Here is a 21,751-nt window from a genome sequence, read left to right as displayed (position 1 = left end):
TGAAAACATACAGCCGCACCAAGACCTGTCAGCAAATGTTTATTGCAGCTTTATTCATAATCACTAAAATCTGTAAGCAAACCTAAATGTCCATCATCTAGGACATGTTGTGGAACATCTATGTGATGGAATACTACTCAGCAACAAAAAGGGATGAATTAACGATACACACATTGATGAACCTCAAAAGCATTATCCAAAGTGCAAGAAGCCAGACACAAAGGCTACACACTGTATGATTCATTTATGACATTCCAGAAAAGGCAAACCTACAGAGACAGAAATCAGATCAGCACATGCCAACAGTCAGGGGTAGAAGGATGGGATTGATTACAAAGGGTCATCAGGGAATTTGGGTGGTGATGGAAATATTCTATATCTTAATTGTGGTGGTGATTACAAACTGTTTATATTTGTCAAAACTCAGACCTGTACACCTAAAAAGGTTCATTTTTCTGTATGTAAATTACACCTCACTGAACCCCCAGAAAAGAAGGCAAATATTTCATTTTTTAAATATAATTTATAGGGCTTCCCTGGTGGCGCAGTGGTTAAGAATCTGCCTGCCAATGCAGGGGACACGGGTTCGAGCCCTGTACCTGGAAGATCCCACATGCCGCGGAGCAACTAGGCCCGTGCGCCACAACTACTGAGCCTGTGCTCTAGAGCCCGCGAGCCACAACTACTGAGCCCGTGTGCTGCAACTACTGAAGCCCAAGTACCTAGAGCCCGTGCTCCGCAACAAGAGAAGCCACCGCAATGAACAGCCTGCGCACCACAACTAAGAGTAGCCCCCGCTCGCCTCAACTAGAGAAAGCCCACGTGCAGCAACGAAGACGTAACACAGCCAATAAATAAATAAATAAATAATTTTAAATAAATAAATATAATTTATAAGTAACTGCACTTATGCAAGACTAATCAGCCATGGAAAATTCTGTATAGCTAGACCCTTCCATCAAATGAATAGTTAAAACTGATGGTCTTAGACTTGGAGGGGACAAGAGCTGTTGTAATTTTTAAAGAATCTCACAAGGGAATTCCTATCCTTAGTTAACTGTTAAAGAAATGGTGCAGAGCCTTAGGTAGGTACCTTATATCAACAAGAAGGGGATCATTTTGCACATTTTTTCCCCAACAGATGAATTTTTGAAGTCAATTATCATGTAACAAGCTTAATATTGCAAATGATCTTGGGCAAGCAGTTTCTGTTTCCTCATCTGTAAAAACTTAGCTGATCTAAAGAGTTCTCTGCATTGTAAAAGCTTAAAGTCTGACTTTCCTACCAGCATAATTTAGCTGAACCTCCAGGGGGCCACTGAACGCCCTCTGATCCAGGAAACCTGTGAACTCAAGAAAGGCAAACTCTACCCCTTCTAGAAACCTCCATCGTGTGTGGGGGGGCGGGGGGGCATTGGAAGGGTATAACATCTCCTGGATAGGGCATTTCCGCATCCAAATCCCACAACAACTTCGGAGCAAGGCAAGCATGGTGACCGACATTTATAAGGAAAGGACTGCAGGATCAGAGTGCTGGGAAAACTCTGCCCCAGGTCACATGATTAATATTCTTCAAATGGCTCCCCATGGCCCAGCCCCATCCTCCATCCTCAATACTCATACCTGCCTAGGGGAGGGATGCTTTGGCAGTTTTTACTTTGTCTCTCTCTATCCCCCCATCACTGCTGCTCACACACAGTGGCCCTCTGTAGGACAGGCCTCTGGACCTACTCAATAAGCTGATCAACTACTTCCACAGGGAGATGCTTCATAGGAACCCAGAGTCTCCCAAGAACGCCTCAAACATCTCCACCAGAAGGAAATAGGCAAAAGAAGTTTCCACGGTAGAATAAACTTGGAGCACTTAGACTTTTCTCCTGCCTCCTGGATGTACACAGTCAGCATACCAAGGTCTCCCAGAAGTCTTTGCAGTAATGAAACCTGTTTAAACGTGGTTTCCAAACTAACTTGGCTGGGAAACTCTCTTTCACATAATACTTATTTACAAGTCACAGAGTTAGTGTTTCTGCACACACTTAGACCAACGTGATTAACATCTTTGCATTTACACTTTCACTTTTTATAATGACCTTTTTAGAAATCTTTTCTTTCCAAGAAAAAAAGATACATGTAATATGCTAACATTTATGTAAAAATCAGGAAGGACATATCTACATGTAGTGCTTACCTAAGCAACCCATTAAGTTAAAATCAAATTAAAATAACAGCTACTTTAAAAAAAAGTAATACTTTAAAAATATAAAAACATTCACAAGTGCATGTGTGCACACACACACACACAAACACCCCAGCCACGATCAACACCAAAGATAACAAAGCAACTGTTAATATTTGGTGTTTGTGCTTTAGTCCGACTTGTCTATTTTCGCTTTTGCTGCCTGTGCTTTTGGAGTCATATTCAAGAAATCATTACAAGGCCTCTGTCATGAAGGTTTTTCTCTATTTTTTTAGGAGTTTTACACTTTCAGGTCTTATATTTAAGCCTTTAATCCATTTTGAGTTGATTTCTGTGCATGGTGTAAGGAAAGAGTCCAACTTCATTCTTTCCCACGTGGATATCCAGTTTTCCCAACACCATTTGTTGACGAGACTATCCTTTCCCCATTTTGTATTCTTAGAACACCTGTCAAAAATCAGCTGACTATATATATGTGTGGGTTTATTTCTGGGCTTTCTGTTCTGTTCCAGGTATTTATGTCTGCCATCATGCTAGTTCCATACTGTTTTAATTACTGTAGTTTCATAACATTAGAATCAGAAAGTGTGATGCCTCCAGGTTTGTTTTTCCCATTCAAGGCTGTTTTGGCTATTCAGAGTCCTTTGTGATTCCATACAAATTTTAGAATTTTTGTTTGTTCATTTCTTTAAAAAAATGCCATTGAGTTTTTTAAAGTTTTTAAAATTTATTTATTTATTTTTAAAATTTTTTTTTCATTTTTTGGCCGTGCCACATGGCATGTGGGATCTTAGTTCCCCAACCAGGGATCAAATCTGCACCCCCTTCAGTAGAAGCACCAGGGGAGTCCCAATTTATTTATATTTTTATTGAAGTATAATTGACCTACAACACTGTGTTAGTTCCAGGTGCACAACACAGTGATTCAATATTTCTGTACATTACAGAATGATCAGCACCAAAGTCTAGTTACCATCTGTCACGAAAGTTATTACAATATTAGGGCTTCCCTGGTGGCACAGAGGTTAAGAATCCGCCTGCCAATGCAGGGGACACGGGTTCGAGCCCTCGTCCGGGAAAATCCCACATGCCACAGAGCAACTAAGCCCGTGTGCCACAACTACTGAGCCTGCGCTCTACAGCCCGCGAGCCACAACTACTGAGCCCTCCTCGTGCCACAACTACTGAAGCCCATGTGCCTAGAGCCCGTGCTCCACAACAAGAGAATCCACGGCAATGAGAATCCCACGCACCGCAATGAAGAGTAGCCCCTGCTCGCTGCAACTAAAGAAAGCTCGTGTAGCAACGAAGACCCAACGCAGCCATAAATAAATAAATAAAGTTCCCTTAAAAAAAAAAAAGTTATTACAATATTATTGACTATGTTCCTTACGCTGTACATTTCATCCCTGTGACTCATTTATTTTGTAACTGGAAATTTGTACCTCAGTCTCCCTCACTTATTTCATTCATTCCCCCAAACCCCCTGCCCTCTGGCAACAATCTGTTTGTTTTCTGTATCTATGAGTCTACTTCTGTTTTGTGACGCTTGTTAATTTTTTGTTTTGTTTTGTTTTGCCATGCAGCACGGTTTGTGGGATGCTAGTTCCCCGACCAGGGATTGAACTCGTGTCCTTGGCAGTGAAAGCACAGAGTACTAACCACTGGACCGCCAGGGAATTCCCAATTTTTTTGTTTTTTAGATTCCACATGTAAGTGAAATCATACAGTATTTGTCTTTCTCTGTCTGACTTATTTCACTTAGCATAATATCTCCTAGGTCCACCCATGTTGTCACAAATGGCAAGATTTCATTCTTTTTTATGGCTGAGTAAAATTGCATTGTGAATATATGTGTGTGTGTGTGTGTGTGTGTATATATATATATATATATATATATATACACATCTTCTTTATTCATTCATTTATTCATTTATTAATGGACACTTAGTTTGCTTCCATATCTTGGCTATTGTAAATGCTGCTGCAATGAACATTAGTGTTTTTTTTAATTAGTGCTTTTGTTTTCTTCGAATAAATACCCAGAAGTGGAATTGCTGGAGGGTATGGCTGTTCTGTTTTTAATTTTTTGAGGAACCTCCCTACTGTTTTTCATAGTAGCTGTATCAATTTACATTCTCAGCAACAGTGCACAAGGTACCCTTTTCTCCATATCCTCGTCAACACTTGTTTTTTGGTTTTTTTTAATTTGGCCGCACCGCATGGCATGTGGGATCTTAGTTCCCCAACCAGAGATCGAACCCGGGCCCCAGCAGTGAAAGCACTGAGTCCCAACCACCAGACCGCCAGGGAATTCCCATTGTTGTCTTTTTGATAATAGCCATTCTGACAGGTGTGAGGTGATATCTCACTGTGGTTTTGGTTGCATTTCCCTGATGATTAGTGATGTTGAACATCTTTGAATGTGTCTGTTGGCCATCTGTATGTCTTCTTTAGAAAAATGTCTATTCAGGTCCTCTGTCCATTTTTTAATTGAGTTGTTTTTTTTTGATGTTGAGTTGTATGAGTTCTTTGTATATTTTGGATATTACCCCTCATCAGATATATCATTTGCAAGTATATTCTCCCATTCAGTAGGCTGCCTCTTTATTTTGTTGATAGTTTCCTTTGCTGTGCAAAAGCTTAGTAGTTTGATGTAGTTTGTTTCCCTTGCCTAAGGAGACATATTCAAAAAAATAATGCTCTTTGACTGATATCAAAGAGTGTACTGCCTATGTTTTCTTCTAGGAGTTTTATGGTTTCAGGTCTTACATTTAAGTCTTTAACCCATTTTGAGTTTATTTTTGTCATTTCTTTTTCTTTCTTTTTTTTTTTTTTTTTTTAGCTGTACCACACATCATGTGGGAGCTTAGTTCCTTGACCAGGGATCAAACCCGTGCCCCCTGCAGTGAAAGCGCAGAGTCTTAACCACTGGACCACCAGGGAAATCCCTCGAGTTTATTTTTGTAAATGGTGTGAGAAAGTAGTCTAGTTTGATTCTCGTGCCTGTAGCTGTTCAGTTTTCTCAACACCATTTATTGAAAAGACTGTCTTTTCCCCATTGTATATTCTTGCCTCCTTTGTCAGAGATTAAATGATCATATAAGCGTATTTCTGGGCTCTCTATTCTGCTCCATTGATCTATGTGTCTGTTTTTGTGCCAGTACTATACCATTTTGATTACTGTAACTTTGTAATATAGTTTGAAATTGGGGAGTGTGATACCTCCAGTTTGTTCTTCTTTCTCAAGATTGTCTTGGCTATTCAGGGTTGTCATTGAGACCTTGATAGGGAACGCACTGAATCTGTAGATCACTTTGGGTGGCATAGACATTTAAAAAATATTAAGTTCTCCATTCCATGAACATTACCTTAAATTAACCTTAATTAAATTAACATAATAAAGGCCATACAAGAAAAGCCCACAGCTCATATCATAATCAATGGGAAAAAACTGAAAGCTTTTCCTCTAAGATCAGAAACAAGACAAGGGTGCCCACTCTCACCACTTCTATTCAACATAGTCCTGGAACTCCTAGCCAGAGCAATTAGGCAAGAAAAAGAAATAAAAGTCAGCCAAATTGGAAAGGAAGAAGTATAATTATCTATTTGCAGATGACATGATCAAATATGAAGAAAACTCTAAAAACCCCACAAAAAAACTGTTAAAATGAATCAACAAATTTAGTAAAGTTGCAGGATATAAATCGACATGCAAAAATTAGTTGCCTTTCTATTTACTAACAAGGAACTATCTGAGAAGGAAATTAAGAAAATAATTCCATTTGCAATAGTACCAAAAGAATATAATTCTTAGGAATAAATTTAACTAAGGATGTGAGAGACTTGTACACTGAAAACATTGATGAAAGATAAGAAATAAATGGAAACATAGCTTGGTGCTTGTACTTTGTACTTTACAAAGTATTTTCACAATAGTATCTCATTTGAGCCTGATGCCAATGCTGTGAAGTAGAACGGGAAGGTAGAAGGCTTGCCAACAGACAAGGCAACCGAGGCCCCAAGAGGACTGGATGAGAAGCTGGTTATTCATCAGATTAGTGACAGAGGGTTAGATCTTGGGTGTCCTGCATGGCCTCTGGGCTCTTTCTACGGCCTTACTCAGATGACAGAGTAACCACTTAATGAGCACCAACGGCATAAACTGCAGTGGACCACAGGGGTTATGTAACCCCGTCAAAGGCACCGCCAGTGCAGGCAACAGTCTCTATGGAAGATAATACACACATAAGGCTGGGAAACATCTACATTGTATCATTTTAAATAGGATTATGAAAGTAATCACACACACATACATGTACTCTACTGCTTGATACTCTTCAGTGGCCTCAGGCTTAAATCCACATTCCTATTCCTCAGTATAGCAGTCAAGGCCTGTCACAGGCCAGCCCCTCTCCAGGCCCTTCATGTCACTGCCTACCTCCCATTCCATGCTCTGGCTGTGCTCGGCTGCTTGTGGTTCCTCATGTGGGCCATGCCCAGGGACAAATGCCCTCTCCCCACCTCTTCTTAAAATGTGCTTCTCATCAAGCTAACATCTACTTATTCTTTCCATCTTAGTTCAGGCATCACTTTCTCCTGGAAACACATGCACGCGTGCACACATGCATGGGACTCTTGGTCAGCTGTCCTTCTATTGCTCCATACGATTCTGTATCACTTACTTGTCCATCTGACCCCTAGTCTATGAGCTCCTTGAGGTCAGGGCATGAGCCTTTTGTCCCTCTGAATCGTGTGTGCACAGGGCCAGGCACACAGTAAAGGCTCAACGCATACCTAACAAATGACTGTGCGAGCACGGAGGCCCAGCATGGAGCGCTCCAACAGCCTCGCGACTTCAGACGCTTCGCAAAGCGGGATGCTATGGAAGAATCAGGATGTCTGGGAAGGAATAAGGGGAAGGTGCAACTTCCCTGATGGTGGAAAATATCTTAAGCAACTTCAATGTGAGCTTTTGTCTGTTCTTCGCTGGGCCTCCTGACACAGGTGACTGGCAGGCTGATCTAGCCACAGGTTAGTGCCAAGCCAGGGGTTGGGAAACCTGAGCCAGTCAACAAAGCCAAACTGAGCAGTGGACTGCTGAAGACCCAGCGGCCCAGAGAAATGAGGTGACTGACCTGAAGGCTCCCTGCAACTTAGCAGTAGGGTTAGTTCCAAACTCAGGCATCGGAATCCCAGTTCAGGGCTCTCTCTACAGCACCAGGCACCCTTTGGATCTGAGGTAAGGCTCAAAGGGCTGTGGACCTGACCGGCACCAAGGGTCTTACAAAGGACAGGAAGCACACGACAAAAGGACAGACAGAGATCTTGACCATAAACATGTGCCAGACCAGCAATAATCAGCACAGGTCCCAGCGGAGATAGGCTATTGAGAGAATGAGAATCCAGACACACATTTTCTTCCCGTGCTAAAGATTCCCGTGTGTTTGTTGCTTTCCTGACTTTGACTCTGGACAAGGCACAGGCTGAATGCCTCAGGTACCTTATCTTCAAAATAACCTGCAAAGCAGCTATTAGATCCTCATTTGTACCCATGAAGACAACAGAGCTGAGAGGGGTAAGTATTTAGCTCAAGGTCACAGAGCTAGTAAGTGGCAGGGCAGGAATTTGAACCTGAGTTTTCTCTACTAAGCAAAGTGGCTTTGGGTGATCAGGAAACTTTAAACCACAGCTTTCAGTGACTCTTCAAGTCTCAATTTTGCTGTCTGCAATTGAAGATAATTTTGTGCTGGTGTTCTTCAGTAGTAATTCATGTGAGATCCACAGGGTTATTTAAGAGGCTCAATGCATGGTACAATGAAAGAAGGAAGATGACCATGTTTTAAAACAAACAGTCTGGAGCTGACCACCAAACTTTCTGGGACATTCATCCCTCAGCCAGCAGCAGAGGTAAGAATGGAAGTGTCTGAAACTCAAGGATGACTCAATAGTTTGCTTTCCCTTGGAGAGCAACAGACATGTAAATATACCCAGTGCTGGAGACTCCACTCATGGCAGACATGGGAGAAACCGAAGAGCACCCATCTCAGGCACCCAGTAGAGGGAACAGCATGCAAAGACAGCCTCTGTGAGAGCCCAGTTTGTTCAGAACACAGCACCCAGGTCTGGCTGAAGGGAAGTGTGATGGTCAGTCTTATATGTCAGCCTGGCTAAGCTACAGCTCCCGTTATTCAATCAAATGCTAACCCAGGTTTTGCTGTAAAGCTATTTTATAGATGTGATTAAAGGCTATAATCAATTAACTTAAATAGGAGAGATTTAATCTACGCTTCCATCAGTTGGAAGGGCTTAAGAGCAGAACTGAGGCTCCCCAAAAGAAGAAACTCCACGTATGCCCAGCAGCCTTGGCTTGTGCCTGTGAATCCCAGCCTGCCCCTCCTGATGGCCAGACCTACAGATTTGGGACTTGCCTTGCCAGCCCTCACAATCATGCAAAGCCAATTCCTTGTAATAAATCTCTCAATATATATCTCACACCGGTTCTGTTTCTCTCATTGATCCCTAACTGATATAGGAAGACAGGCAAGTCTCAGAAGGTGGGGATAAAGGGGAAGCTCAAGCTGGACTTGGATTAGAGAGCCCTGCAGTGCATGTTAAAGGGCTCTGGACTTTTCCTGAGAAGATAAGGGGAGAAGCAGAAGGGATTCGAGCAGATGAAGAGCAGAATCAGATCTGCATTTTAGATGCTGTGAGTCTGTCTGCCTGTAGGATGGCGAATGAACTGGAGTATACAGGGCAAGACAGGAAGTGGCACCACACAGAGGGAGGAAGCTGGAGCCATAATTCAGGTAGGAAATGGTGAGATCTTGGTTGGACAAAGGTCTAGCAGTGGAAATGGAGAGAAAGGGGTGGGTTTGAGAGAAACAGGAAAACTGAGGAGTTAAGCCTCGTAGAACTTGGTGACCTACTGGCTGGGGATGAGGGAGAGGGAAGAGGACTCCAAGCTGATTTTCAGGTTGATGGCGCTTTTCATCCCACTGGACCTCGACGCTACATGGCAGAAACTAGAGGTGTCGTCTCTCATGCACCAGCTGCCAAATCAAAACATGAAGCCAACGACACTCATTAACTACCCAGATGCTACATACAGATCATCCAGCTTGATAACAAGAATATGCCTGCAAGACACCCTGTTGTGAGCCCTTTGGCTATTTTAGACTGAATCCTTCAGCTGCCCCTGTGCAGAATAAGGTAAAAGGCAACATCTGGCAGAACAAAGCCAGAAAAACATGGCTGGAAAGATCCTGGGTAGGAAGGAGGGAGGTGAGAGCAGGGGCATGGTCAGAGCAGCTGTTTCTGCCATTTCCCAGACCTTGGAGTAGACCAAAGGCCCGGTGGGAATCTGATAGCCTCAGGGGGAGAGTGAGTGCTGTGGCTCTGGCTGGTGAAAAATATCAGAGCTTCCACAGGAACCCTGGGAGAACTGGTGGTGAACAGAGAGGAAGACAAGAAACCCAAGCAACACCACCCACGTCACAGCTTTGATTCCATTTCCTGTCTGCAAAATGGGCAGAGTTATTCCACTTACCACCAAACAGGAGAAAAGGGATAATCAAGCTAGAAAAGACTTGGAAAAATACCAAGGTCTGTCTGGGAGAAGGAACAGATGGAGGCATTTGTTTTAGTGACTGGCTAAATGATCTTGTCATGACCATTAGTTTCTTTATGGTCATGATATTTTTTTTTTAATTATTGTTTATTATTTATTTTTGGCTGCATTGGGTCTTCACTGCTGTGCACAGGCTTTCTCTAGTTGCAGCGAGCAGGGGCTACTCTTCGTTATGGTGCGTGGGCTTCTCATTGCGGTGGCTTCTCTTGTTGCGGAGCACGGGCTCTAGGCGCACGGGCTTCAGTAGTTGTGGCATGCGGGCTCAGCAGTTGTGGCTCGCGGGCTCTAGAGCACAGGCGCAGTAGTGGTGGTGCGTGGGCTTAGCTGCTCCGCAGCATGTGGGATCTTCCCGGACCAGGGATTGAACCCGTGTCCCCTGCATTGGCAGGCAGATTCTTAACCATTGCACCAACAGGGAAGTCCCATGGTCATGACATTTTAAAAGAGGAAAAGACAGGACCTAAAAACATTCATTAATAAGGTTTTGTTTCTAATAACAGTGGACAAGATGTTACTAGACCAACCCTCTTGAAAATAACAACCATAACCTTTGGACAAAATATAAAAGCTTTTATCTGAAGGTACTGAAAAGCAAACAAAATCAGGTAGAAACTGGAGGGGTGGTCCTCTTGGAAGGAAATGGCAATGGATAAGTTTCCCATTTCTTTTTATAGCTCTTCACTTAAAGGCAGGCTCCATTAGGAGCCAGGCCAGGAGGCTAAAACTTTGGTAGAAACCCAAAAGCCAGTCTTACTGGCTTAAAGAATCTAAGGCCACTTTGGAGCAGCTACAACAGCAAGAAAGTGATGCTGGGAAGGACTGAGCCAAGGAGGTGGAACCCCAAAGTCTGCATATAAACTCAGTCTGACTCTATGGCTGAACTATGAACTATGCATGCAGAGGGCACAACCAGCCTACTTTAAGAGATTTTAGCTGCCATCTACTACAGGGGAAATAGAGTTCAGAGATTTGAGCCCAGCCACATTAACTGCCTGATAAAGAAAAAAATCAAACTCTACAGAGGAACATAACAATCCAGAGTCTCTACAACACATCACTCATAATGTCAGAGATACAATCCACAGTACTAAGCAACACAGAAACAGGAAAATGCGACCCATTCAAAAGAAAAGGCAACCAATGAGACTGACCCTGAGACGACTGAGATGTTAGAATGACAAGGATTTTTGTAGAAGCTGGTATAACTATGCTGAAAGATTTTAAAAAGAAAACATACTTGTAATGAACAAATTAGAAATCTCATCAGAGAAACAAATTATTAAAAAAATAACCAAAAAAAAAAAAAAAAAAAAACCAAATGGGATCTACCCAAGAATAAAAATATATGTCCACACACAGACTTGCAGCATATGTTCATAGCAGCATTATTCATAGTGGCCAAAAAGTGGAACCAACCCAAATAACCATCCACTGATGAACAGATAAGCAAAACGTGCTATATCCATACAATGGAATATTATTCAGCCATAAAAATGCATGAAGTACATATGATACAACATAAATGAACCTTGAAAACATTATGCTAAGTGAAATATACCAGATACAAAAGACCACATTTACATGCATGTGACTCCATTTACATGAAATGTCCAGAATAGGCAAACTCATAAAGACAGAAGGTAGATTCGTGGTTGGCAGGGGCTCAGTGGAGGGGAGAATGGGGAGAAATTGCTAGTGGGTACAGTGTTTCTTTTGGGGGTAATGAAAATGTTCTGGAATTAGATAATGGGGATGAATGCACAACATTCTGAATATACTAAAACCCAATGAATTGTATACCTTAAAATGGTTAATTTTATATGTGAATTAAAAGGTAAGGTAAAAAACATTATGGGAAACTGGGTGATGAATATAAAACTCTGTACTATCTTTGCAATTTTTCTGTAAATATAAAATTATTCCAGGGACTTCCCTCGCGGTCCAGTGGCTAAGACTCTGCGCTCCCAATGCAGGGGGCACAGGTTGGATCCCTGGTCAGGAAACTAAGATCCCACATGCCTTGTGGCATAGAATAGAATAGAATAGAATAGAATAGAATAGAATAGAATAGAATAGAATAGAATAGAATAGAATAATTCCAAAATTATAAGTTTATTTTAAAGTAATTCTATATATAATAGCATCCAAAAACATTCTTAGGAACATAAATTTTAAAATATATTCAAGGGACTTCTCTGGTGGCGCAGTGGTTAAGAATCCTCCTGCCAGTGCAGGGGACATGGGTTCGAGCCCTGGTCCGGGAAGATCCCACATGCCATGGAGCAACTAAGTCCGTGTGCCACAACTACTGAGCCCATGTGCCACAACTACTGAAGCCCATGTGCCTAGAGCCCGTGCTCCGCAACAAGAGAAGCCACTGCAATGAGAAGACTGTCCACCACAATGAAGAGTAGCCCCTGCTCGCCGCAACTAGAGAAAGCCCGCACGCAGCAAAGGAGACCCAATGCAGCCATAAATAAATAAATAAATAAATAAATAAATAAATAAATAAATAAATAAATAAATAAAATATATATTCAAGACCTGTACACTTAGAAGTACAAACCATTGCCAAGAGAAATTAAGAACACTCAAGCAGAGTTATACCATGTTCATGAGTTGTTAAGATGTCAATTCTCCCCAAATAAGGGTGACCAATCATCCCAGTCTGCCTGGGATTGAGGGGGTTCCCAAGATGCAAGAATATCATTTCTAAAACCAGGGCAGTTTGGGGAAAACCAGGATGAATTTCTCATCTAACTTCAAATTGACCTATTGTTTCAATACAATCCCAATTAAAATCTCAGCTGTATTTTTTTTTTTTTTTAGAAATTGACAAGCTGATTCCAAAATTTATGTGGAAAAACAAAGAACCTAGAGTAGCCAAAACAATTTTGAGGAAGAACAAAGTTGGAGGACTCACAATATCTGATTTCAAGTCTTACTAAAAAGTACAGTAAGTACAGTATTGGGTGAAAGGATAGACTCAAGATGAATGGAAATAGACCCTCACATATATAGTAAATTGATTTTCAACAAAATTACAAAGGGAATTCAATGGGAAAGGCTAGTCTTTTCAACAAACTGTCACGAACAATTGGACACCCATATGACAAAAAAAACCCCAAAAACTTCAAACTACAATTGATACCATTCACACAAATAACTCGAATGGATCATAGACCTAAATGTAAAACCATAAAACTATAAAACTTCTAGAAGAAAACACAGGAGAAAATCTTTGGGGCGTGCAAATTAAAACTATAAGATACCACTATAAACCCCCAGAATAGCCAAAATTAGAAAGACTGACAACATCAAGTGTTGACAAAGATGTGGAGCAACCAAAATGTCTCATTTCATGGGTAGGAGTGTAAAATGGTACAACCACTTTGGAAAGAGGTGTCATAAAACTAAACATAACCTACTCAATGAGTCAGCAATTCTTCTCCTAAGTAAGGACCCAAAAGAAATAAAAGCTTAAAAAATGTGTACATAAATATTAATAAAAGCTTTTTCATAACAGCCATACTGGAAACATCCCAGGAGTTCATCTAAGGGTAAATGAATAAACGGTGGTATATTAATAGAATGGAATTCTACTCAGCAATAAAAAGGAACAAATTAGTAATGCAACAGAGATGAATCTCAGAAACATGAAGCTGAGTGAAAGAATCCTCACACAAAAGAGTACATAGTATATGATTCCATTTACTTGAAGCTCTTGAACAAGCAAAATTAATTTATGGTTTAAAAAATCAGAATAGTGGTTACTTCTGAGGGTGGGGGAAGAGCTGACTGGGAAGGGGCAAGAGGGAACTTTCTAGGGTAATGGTAATGTTCTAAATCCTGCTGGAAACTTGGGCTACACTCATGTATATTACTTGAAAAATGCATAAAATGCTACACTTATGATTTGTGCATTTCACTAAACGCAAATTTCACTTTAAAAATTCCATTAGCTACTAAACCCAACAGAATGCTCTACTGCCAATTCATGATAGGACTTCAGAAACAAGGAAGAATAGGAGTTGGACCATTCCCTCTCCTCAGCATCTCTACACACTCCCCCTGGACACTCCGCAAATCAGATAAGGATAAGTCCTTTGCCCAACTCTTGTACCATCAGGCACCAGGTACCCTTGGGCTGTTCTTCTCCCAAACAAGATCCCAGAATAGATTCTGAAATATATACCTAGTATAAAAGAGTGATTGGCCTCTACTCTTCCTGGGCACTTGTTTTTGTTTTTGTTTTTGCAGCACCGTGTGGCATGTGGGATCTTAGTTCCCTGACCAGGGATCAAACCCGTGCCCCATGCAGTGAGAGCACGGACTCTTAACCACTGGATGGCGAGGGAAGCCCCTCAACTATCCCCTCTTGAACTGAATATGAAATAAACAGGCTGACTCTGTTTTCTCCGAGAACACATGCAACTCTAATTGAAAGATACATTAAAACATAGAAAAAAACTAGAACAGTACCTAGCATATGAATACATTCATGAAGCAAGTATTTTGAAAAAGCCACAGGCTTTTTTCTTTTTTTTTTTTTTGGCCCTGCTGTATGGCTTGCAGGATCTCCGTTCCTCGACCCGGGACTGAACCCAGGCCACGGCAGTGAAAGCCCAGAATCCTAACCACTAGGCCACCAGGGAACTCCCCACAGGCATTTTTATTTTTATTTTCTTTCAATGAAAAAAGATGAAAGGCCACACAGGGCCTTTCATCTAAAAGAGTAGGGATACCTCAGCTATAAATTTTGAGGAACAAACTACTTTGGCCAAGTAGCCATCCCTCCCTTACCCCAGGAGGCCATCGTTAACCTTTCAACTCCCCAGTGGGTGTGGTCCTCTAGCAAGAGCTGATTCACCCAAACAAACACAGGTGTCCCCCACCTGTACCACCTGCAGTGGCTCAGCGTGGGAAGCAGAGGACTCCCTCCAGCTTCCAGAGCTCAACCCTTTCATTTGTTAAGGTCATTTGCTAATTTAAAAAAAAAAAAAAGAGAAACAGAAAACACTTGAGGACTAGAGCACAAAAGAAGAGTTAGCTCCTGGTTATCCTGCTAAAGATCCTTTGTCCCCTTTTTAGGGGAATGCTGTCAGCCTGGAAACTATTTTTCTCATCAGAGTAAAGTTGAGGTAGGGAAAGTGAAGAGGGAAAGAAGAGGCACAAAACATGGAGAAAACATAAAGTCCTGCAGACCTTAAATTCAGGTCTGTCCCTGGGGCTCAGGATGCTCCTGTCTGCTTGGTCATGGCGCTCCTTCCTCATATCTTATGAGGCCTCCATGAGCCCCAGGTCCAGAAGCCCAGGAGAAGGACCCGTGGAGCACAGTGGGTTTATAAAGCTGATGACCACCCCACCTCCCCTCCCTGCATTCTCTCTGAGCTGATAAGCAACATTCCCTACACCCAAATGCTCTTATGTAGGAGTATGTGAGTCTTAAAAAACAAAACAACAAAAAAATCTATAGCAAAGAGACCAAATTGATCTGACCAAATTGATTCTTTTGTCTTTTTCTAGAATTTCGCTCTTTCCCACAAAGTAACAGCAAGAGTGGAATGAGAACCTGCAATAGTTCTCAGCTGCTCTTCCTTGCCTTCCTGGAAGCCCATTTTAGCCTCTGGAAGCCAGTGATGCCAGATTTGGGAAAGCAAGCAGACTTAAACTTCCAGTTTCTTTGGGAGAAGTCAGCTCCTCCTGCCTTCACCACCTTCTGGAACTCTTAAGATGGCCCAAGAGCTGCATTGATGCCTCCTCTCCTTTGATCTGACCCAAGGACCCCCCAAGTTAGAGTAGTAATTAGCAACTCTATTCAAAACAAACCTCCCTCCCCATGTGCATCCACTGACGAGCATCAAATAAGATCTTTCCCCGTTTTGCTCCTCAAAATGTCCTAATGGTTGGTTTTGTACAAATTACAGCTCAATGTCCAAATTCTTATCAGGACTCTGTTAAAAGCCTCAAAATCATTCCTGCCAAGAGCCCCACATCAGGGGAGATGAGCCAGTGTAAAGACCACTGTATTGCACACTCCACAGACCACAGTGTTCATCACATCCTGAATTGTGCAATGAGGCAGCATTACCTAGTGGGTGGAGAATCAGAGTACTTGTTAATACGTTCACTTTGTCCACTGCATCTTTCAGATGGCAGAACACAGGGCCAACCCAGGAACCAGCATTCACCACTGCTGGCTGGACCCCAGGTAGCGGCATCACGGCTGCCTCTGGCTAAGCACAGCCCCTCTCTATTTCACCCTCAGATCCAGACCCCAACTCCATCCACTCCCTCTCTGCAATGTACTCTATGCTCACCCTTTGAAAGGGGGTGGGGGAACCAGAGAATGCAACCACTAATTCAAACCAGAAAAACCCGAGGACACAGAACTGAAAAGAGTTTTTCATCCAGTCTGTCTGAAAGACCCCTTCCCCTTTAAGAATTTTGGCTTGGCTACTTGGCTCACTGCTGTCAACGCCAGAAACCTATTTTCTTCACTCACTCCTGCAAATAAAAGGAAATGAAATGTGTGTATGTGGCTTTGCAGCTGAACTCTTTTTTGCGCTTAAGGGAAGAAAAGTGGGGGTCGGGGGCAGAGGTACCACACAGAACTGGATGCATGGAGGTGAGAAGCCAAGGTTTAATTAACCTCACTGGCCTGGGATGTGGAGACATCATCTCTGACTAGATGATACACAGCATCAAGTACCTCATGTGACCCTGCTGCTTTACACCTGGGGACTAAAACAAATGTTTTCTATTTGCTGTTCCTTCTCCTCCTCCTCCTAGGATGATTTATGGACTGAGACAGAGTGGGGTTGCTTGGTAGGAGTCAAAATTTGGGGCTGGAACAACTGGTGACTTGTCAACAGCACACCATCAAATGGTCCTCACAACCCCACTAAATGCAGACAGAACCAGCCTGTGACAAGGAGCTGACACCCACCTGAGTTTAGTAGGTAACAGAGACCACTCGGCGGTGCAGTGGTTTAAGTTCTCAAATGAGAAGCTATTTTATACAAGCAAAAAGCTGCTGTCTGTCTCCTAACAAACGGGCTCTCTGAAAAGACTGGAAAGGAGGAATTCTCTCTATTTAGGTAATGGGATGGGATGTGTCCACAGCGCCATTTGTTATAACTTCTTCCCTAGCAGTTCACAACCCCAAACCTTCCGCTAGGCCCTGATCCAAGACCACCACAGCATCCAGTACAGCAGGCCATGAAAACCACAGCCTGTAGTCCGCTCCCAGTCTGTAATTTGAAACAAACAAACAAATGGACTTCCCGGGTGGCGCAGTGGTTGAGAACTGCCTGCCAACGCAGGGAACATGGGTTCGGGCTGGTCTGGGAAGATCCCACATGCTGCTGAGGAACTAAGCCCGTGTGCCACAACTACTGAAGGCTGCGCGCCTAGAGCCTGTGCTCCGCAACGCGAAGCCACCGCAATGAGAAGCCCGCGCACCGCAATGAAGAGTAGGCCCCGCTCGCCACAACTAGAGAAAGCCTGCACGCAGCAATGAAGACCCAACGCAGCCAAAAATTAATTAATTAATTAATTAATTATTTTAAAAAGCCAGTTCACAATCGGTAGAATCTGGCCAGCCCCTGGTGCACTCTTCCTAAGCACCCCCCGTGGAGCCGAGACAGAGCCCCTGTCTCCTGACCACAACTCTGGCTCCCCGGGCCCAAAACCTCTCTCCCTAGAGCATCACTTTTGCAAGTAGAAAGTTCCTTCGACCAGGACCCTGTGCACTCCACTGGCTGCAAGAGTTGAGGAATGGAGTCACACTGGAGTCGGCTCAGGGCAGCGCCCAGGCATATCTCAGAGGCCGAAGCTCCTGTGTGCCAGCAAGAGGGAAAGTCTGAGGAGGACGGCCCTCCTCCAGCCACTCAGTCTGTCCTCCCAACCCCTCGGCCCCCACCGCCACCTCCCGCTCCTCAGCGTTGAGCCTCGGGCGCACGCAACCCGGTGGCCTGGGCTCGGTCCCGCAGCTCGCGCGGAGCGCCCTCCCCTCTGGGCCCCGCACTCACCCACCGCCCGGATGCGGAAGCCGCGCGGCGGGCGCAGCGCCCGACGGCACCAAGCGTCGCGCAGCACCTGCAGGCTGGCCGGAGGCGCGTGCACCAGCAGCACCCCGCGCCGCAACCAGCCCTGGAAGGCCAGCCGCGAGGCGGCGCGCGCCAGCCGCGAGTTCCAGAAGCAGCGTGCGTTGGCGCGGCAGAAGGCGCGAAACACCGCACGCCCGCCCGGCTCCTCAGCGCCCCCCGCCGCCTCCTGCGCCTCCAGCCTGCAGAGCACGAGCGCCAAGGAGCCCGGCGCCAGTTGCACGGGCCGGGCCATGCTGCCTCGGCGGCCAAGGCCCGCAGCCTAACGCATCGCCGGGCTCGGCAACCGCGCTGCACCGGTGGCTGCCGCCAGCGGGAGGGATCAGCTTACTGCGCTCGGCGCCGGCAGCCGGGAGAACGGGACTCCAGGGGGCGGGGCCGATGTACGCGCCAGGTCGGGGGAGGGGCGGGACTCGCAGGCTGGGACGGCCACCGCTTCCCCCCCCAGCAGGCGCCCAACAGGGGTTTCCAGGCGCTAAGTTCCCAGGTCATTCTCCACACCCCAGCCAGGTCTCTGCCCACCCAGTCCCCAAACTCCCACCCCGGGCGACTCCCTTCACTTCTCTGCTCCCCGGCAGTCCGGAGCTCCTCTTCCCCCGATGGGCGCTCGCTGGGGCTTTTCCAAGCCTTAGGGTAGCCCCGCAGTCCCCGGGGAGCCGAGCCGCCTCCAACTGCGGCGCGAACGGTACGGCCAGGGTTCCTCAGAGCTGGGAGGACCAGGATGGCCGCCGTCGCCCTGGCCTTGGGATCGCCCCCAGGGAGAGAGGCCACGAGGGGCAGACTCGCTCGGGTCGGGAGCAGGAGACCCAGGTTTGAGTCTCCGTCTGCTAATCAGTTTGCATAAGTTTCTTTCCCTCTCTGCCCTCAGTTTACTGTCTTGTAAAATCAGGAGTTGGGACTCAATTCTAAGGACCTTTTTCATGACCTTCTGAGGTTCTGGGGTCTGGTCTCGCTTCTGGGTTATCCAGCAGAGTTAAAGTGTAAGGGACGGAAAGTGATCCAGAGGTCCCACCCCCAATGGCTGGCGAGGCGCAGTGCTGAGATCCCTGGGATTCAGGCCTGGGTTGGGATGGGGATTCCGAGAAGAATCCCCAGGAGTGAAGGGAGAGGGACTTGTGATCTGTCACAGCGGACTCTAGCCAGCACCTCGGAGCATGAGGTACAATTCAGAAGCTGAGGGACAGAAAGGCTGGAACCCTTATTGTTGCACTGGGTGAGGGCTTCTCCGGAAAAGAAGAGGAAGGACATTCTTAGTACAATCAGTACTCTAAGAGGGAGTAGAGGGACTTGATGAGACATGGGGGTCGTTCCAGATTGATTCCAGGCATCAATAACAACTACAATAATTCGAGATAATCTGCACTCTGCCCCTAGTGAGTCACTTATCACAGTAAATGATAGGTGATGTTAATAACCATTGCTAACATGTATTGAACACTGTATGCTGGGGGCCTTAATTTCACAACTCTGTGTTAGCTTCTATTAGTATCTCTATCTTTTTTTTTTTTTTTTTTAACAGATGAGGTAACTGAAGATAGGTTGGATTAAGAAGTATTTCCCAGTCACACAGTAAGAAATGGAGTCAGACAACCGCCAAGTCAGGGTTCCCTATGACAAATAAGTCTGACACAATTTTCAGTTCAAATAAGCATGCAAACCTGAGACAACCATCTCACATCTGAAGTCTGACTCTGAGATGGATGGATGGATGGATGGGTAAATACAGCAGAGAGCCCAAATGAACTAAATGTCTATGTCTGTATAGCCTACACAGGGAGGGCCAAGCTCCCCCTCTCCGTCACGATAAAGATGACTTTCCTGTGTTCCCCAACCTGGGGAATTATGACTTTTATCTCTGTATCTCTAGCATCTACGACAGTGTCTTTTCCATAATAATGATAATGATAATTCCCATTTACTCTCAGCTTGCTCTCTGCCTATAACTGTACTAAGTTTTACATGTGTGATCTAATTTTATCCTCAAAATTAACCCTCTGAAAGGGGTAATATTGAGGCCCATCTTCCACAAGAAAAACAAAAGAGAGTTTAGGCAGCTTGCCCATGAGGACAAATCTGCTGGTGGTGAAGCAGAGATCCCAGTGTCTCCTTGCCCACACAGCTGGCTAGAGGGGGAAGCAGGAGACCATCACCCTGACTCATTGGGCCTGTGGTCTGCTGTGAAAAGTTGTCCTGAGCTTGAGTCTCTGTCCCAAGAATTTGAACTGGAAATAAACAGAGACAAGTCAGGCCCTTACTAGCAAGGCCTGTAGCTGCAAGGCTACTGGCAGGTAGACCCAGCTATGAGGTTTCATGGCCTGAAATTATGAGGTAGAGCTGCCTTAAACTGTGGAAACTTTTGTTCAGATGTGTGAAATTTGTCCTATCATTTTATTTAAGCTAGTCCAATTAACAAAAGAAGGGAGAAAGAATGTGAGGGGGAAACTTTTAAACTACAGTCAACTACATAGTCACTTATTTTCCGAAAGGATCAGCTACCATCCAGATATTTCCAAACTCCTACAAAATGGAACATGTCTTAAAAGTTAAGAGGAAAACTGTAGGCCTCCAACCTGAATGGCCTGTATTACATGGCAAAACTAGAGAAACTGGAACTTCTCAAGGGCCTTCCATCTTTGGGGTCTCTGCAGACCAGACACAAACATTTTAGAAGACGGATTTGTTATCATTCTCCACTTAAAGAGGCACAGAATAGTCAAACTAAAAACTAGAAAGTCTCAAGATGGAAGGCTTTTCCCCCCCCAGTGGACTCTATGCCTGAGACAGGACAAAGTAATTCTAACATTATATACAAATCCAAATGGCATGCAATGCAGTCATTAAGGATAAGACAAAACTTTATATACTGATACAAGACAATATCCCATATATATACTCTAAGTAAAAAAGAAAACTAAATAGGTCTAGTATGATTTTTAAAAAAAGAAAGAAAAGAAAGAAATTAAGAAACTAAGAAAGAGAAAGAAAGAAGGAAAGAAAGAGAAAGAAGGAAAGAAAGAAAGAAAAAGGAAAAAGGGCACACATATTCATGTGTGGCTGGAAGATCTCTGGAAGGGTACATAAGAAGCTGGTGATAACAGTGGTTACCTCCAGAGAAAGGAACAGGGGACAGGGTAAAAGGGAGGCTGATTTTCCACTGTGTTTACCATGTGCAAATACTTGTTCAAAAAATGCTCTCAAAAACGTATATCAGAACATCAAGACATTAGCTCTGGTCATTTTGAGAAATATGATAACAACTGTCCAATTTATTCCTTCCAGAGTAAATGATTGCCAACAATTGACTTCACTTTTCCCCTCTCCTATTTCCAGATGATCTCTCTCGGCCACCTTATCAGACCTGAAATTCCTGCCCAGACAATCCCACCTTAGAGAAGACTATGTCTCCAAAGTCACCATTAAGGGCACATGCATTGCTTCTCCCATTATCACTTTTTGTGAAGACTTATTTAGCTCATCCAATTTGCTGTTGACTTCAAAACTACAGTGGTCTTTCATGGGAAAGGACACAGGATCGGTAAAGAGCTTTGGGCTTCAAGACCACTGAGGAAGATTAAGATGGCTTGTCCTAGAGAGCAGGGAAAGGGAAGCTAATACCTTTGACTGAATTGAGAGAGTGACACTACTGGGAGATGCCTTTCCCAAGAGTACCCCGTATGGAGGGACACTTGATACTTGTGGAGAGTAAACTCCAAGGCATCAGCCTTGAGAACCACAGTGAAAGGGTCTCTGAGGCAAGGCAGTCAGGACCATTGCAGGAGCCTCTCTGAGCCAACACAGCTTTGGAACTTGGTGGTC

At 44.3% G+C, this 21,751-nt stretch overlaps 1 protein-coding gene across 4 annotated transcripts in view; it reads right to left on the bottom strand.

Moving 5' to 3' along the window:
• The window catches only part of STOX1 (storkhead box 1), a 52,158-nt gene extending 33,842 nt beyond the window's left edge, over positions 1–18,316 (bottom strand). Inside the window, exon 1 of one of the 4 annotated variants that reach the window (XM_082408611.1) lies at positions 17,861–18,316. In XM_082408611.1, coding sequence (XP_082264737.1) covers positions 17,861–18,170 — 310 coding nt within the window. In that variant the 5' untranslated portion in view covers positions 18,171–18,316. Of the gene's footprint in view, positions 1–9,126; positions 17,394–17,860 lie in introns of those variants that run through there. The other 3 variants (XM_082408612.1, XM_082408614.1, XM_082408613.1) reach the window with 3 other exon arrangements.
• Positions 18,317–21,751: the final 3,435 nt, after the last annotated feature.

Source organism: Balaenoptera borealis (assembly GCF_965194805.1).
Source record: "Balaenoptera borealis genome assembly, chromosome: 10".
In the NCBI taxonomy this organism is placed as follows: Eukaryota; Metazoa; Chordata; class Mammalia; order Artiodactyla; family Balaenopteridae; genus Balaenoptera; species Balaenoptera borealis.
This window is presented reverse-complemented; position numbering and strand designations above follow the sequence as displayed.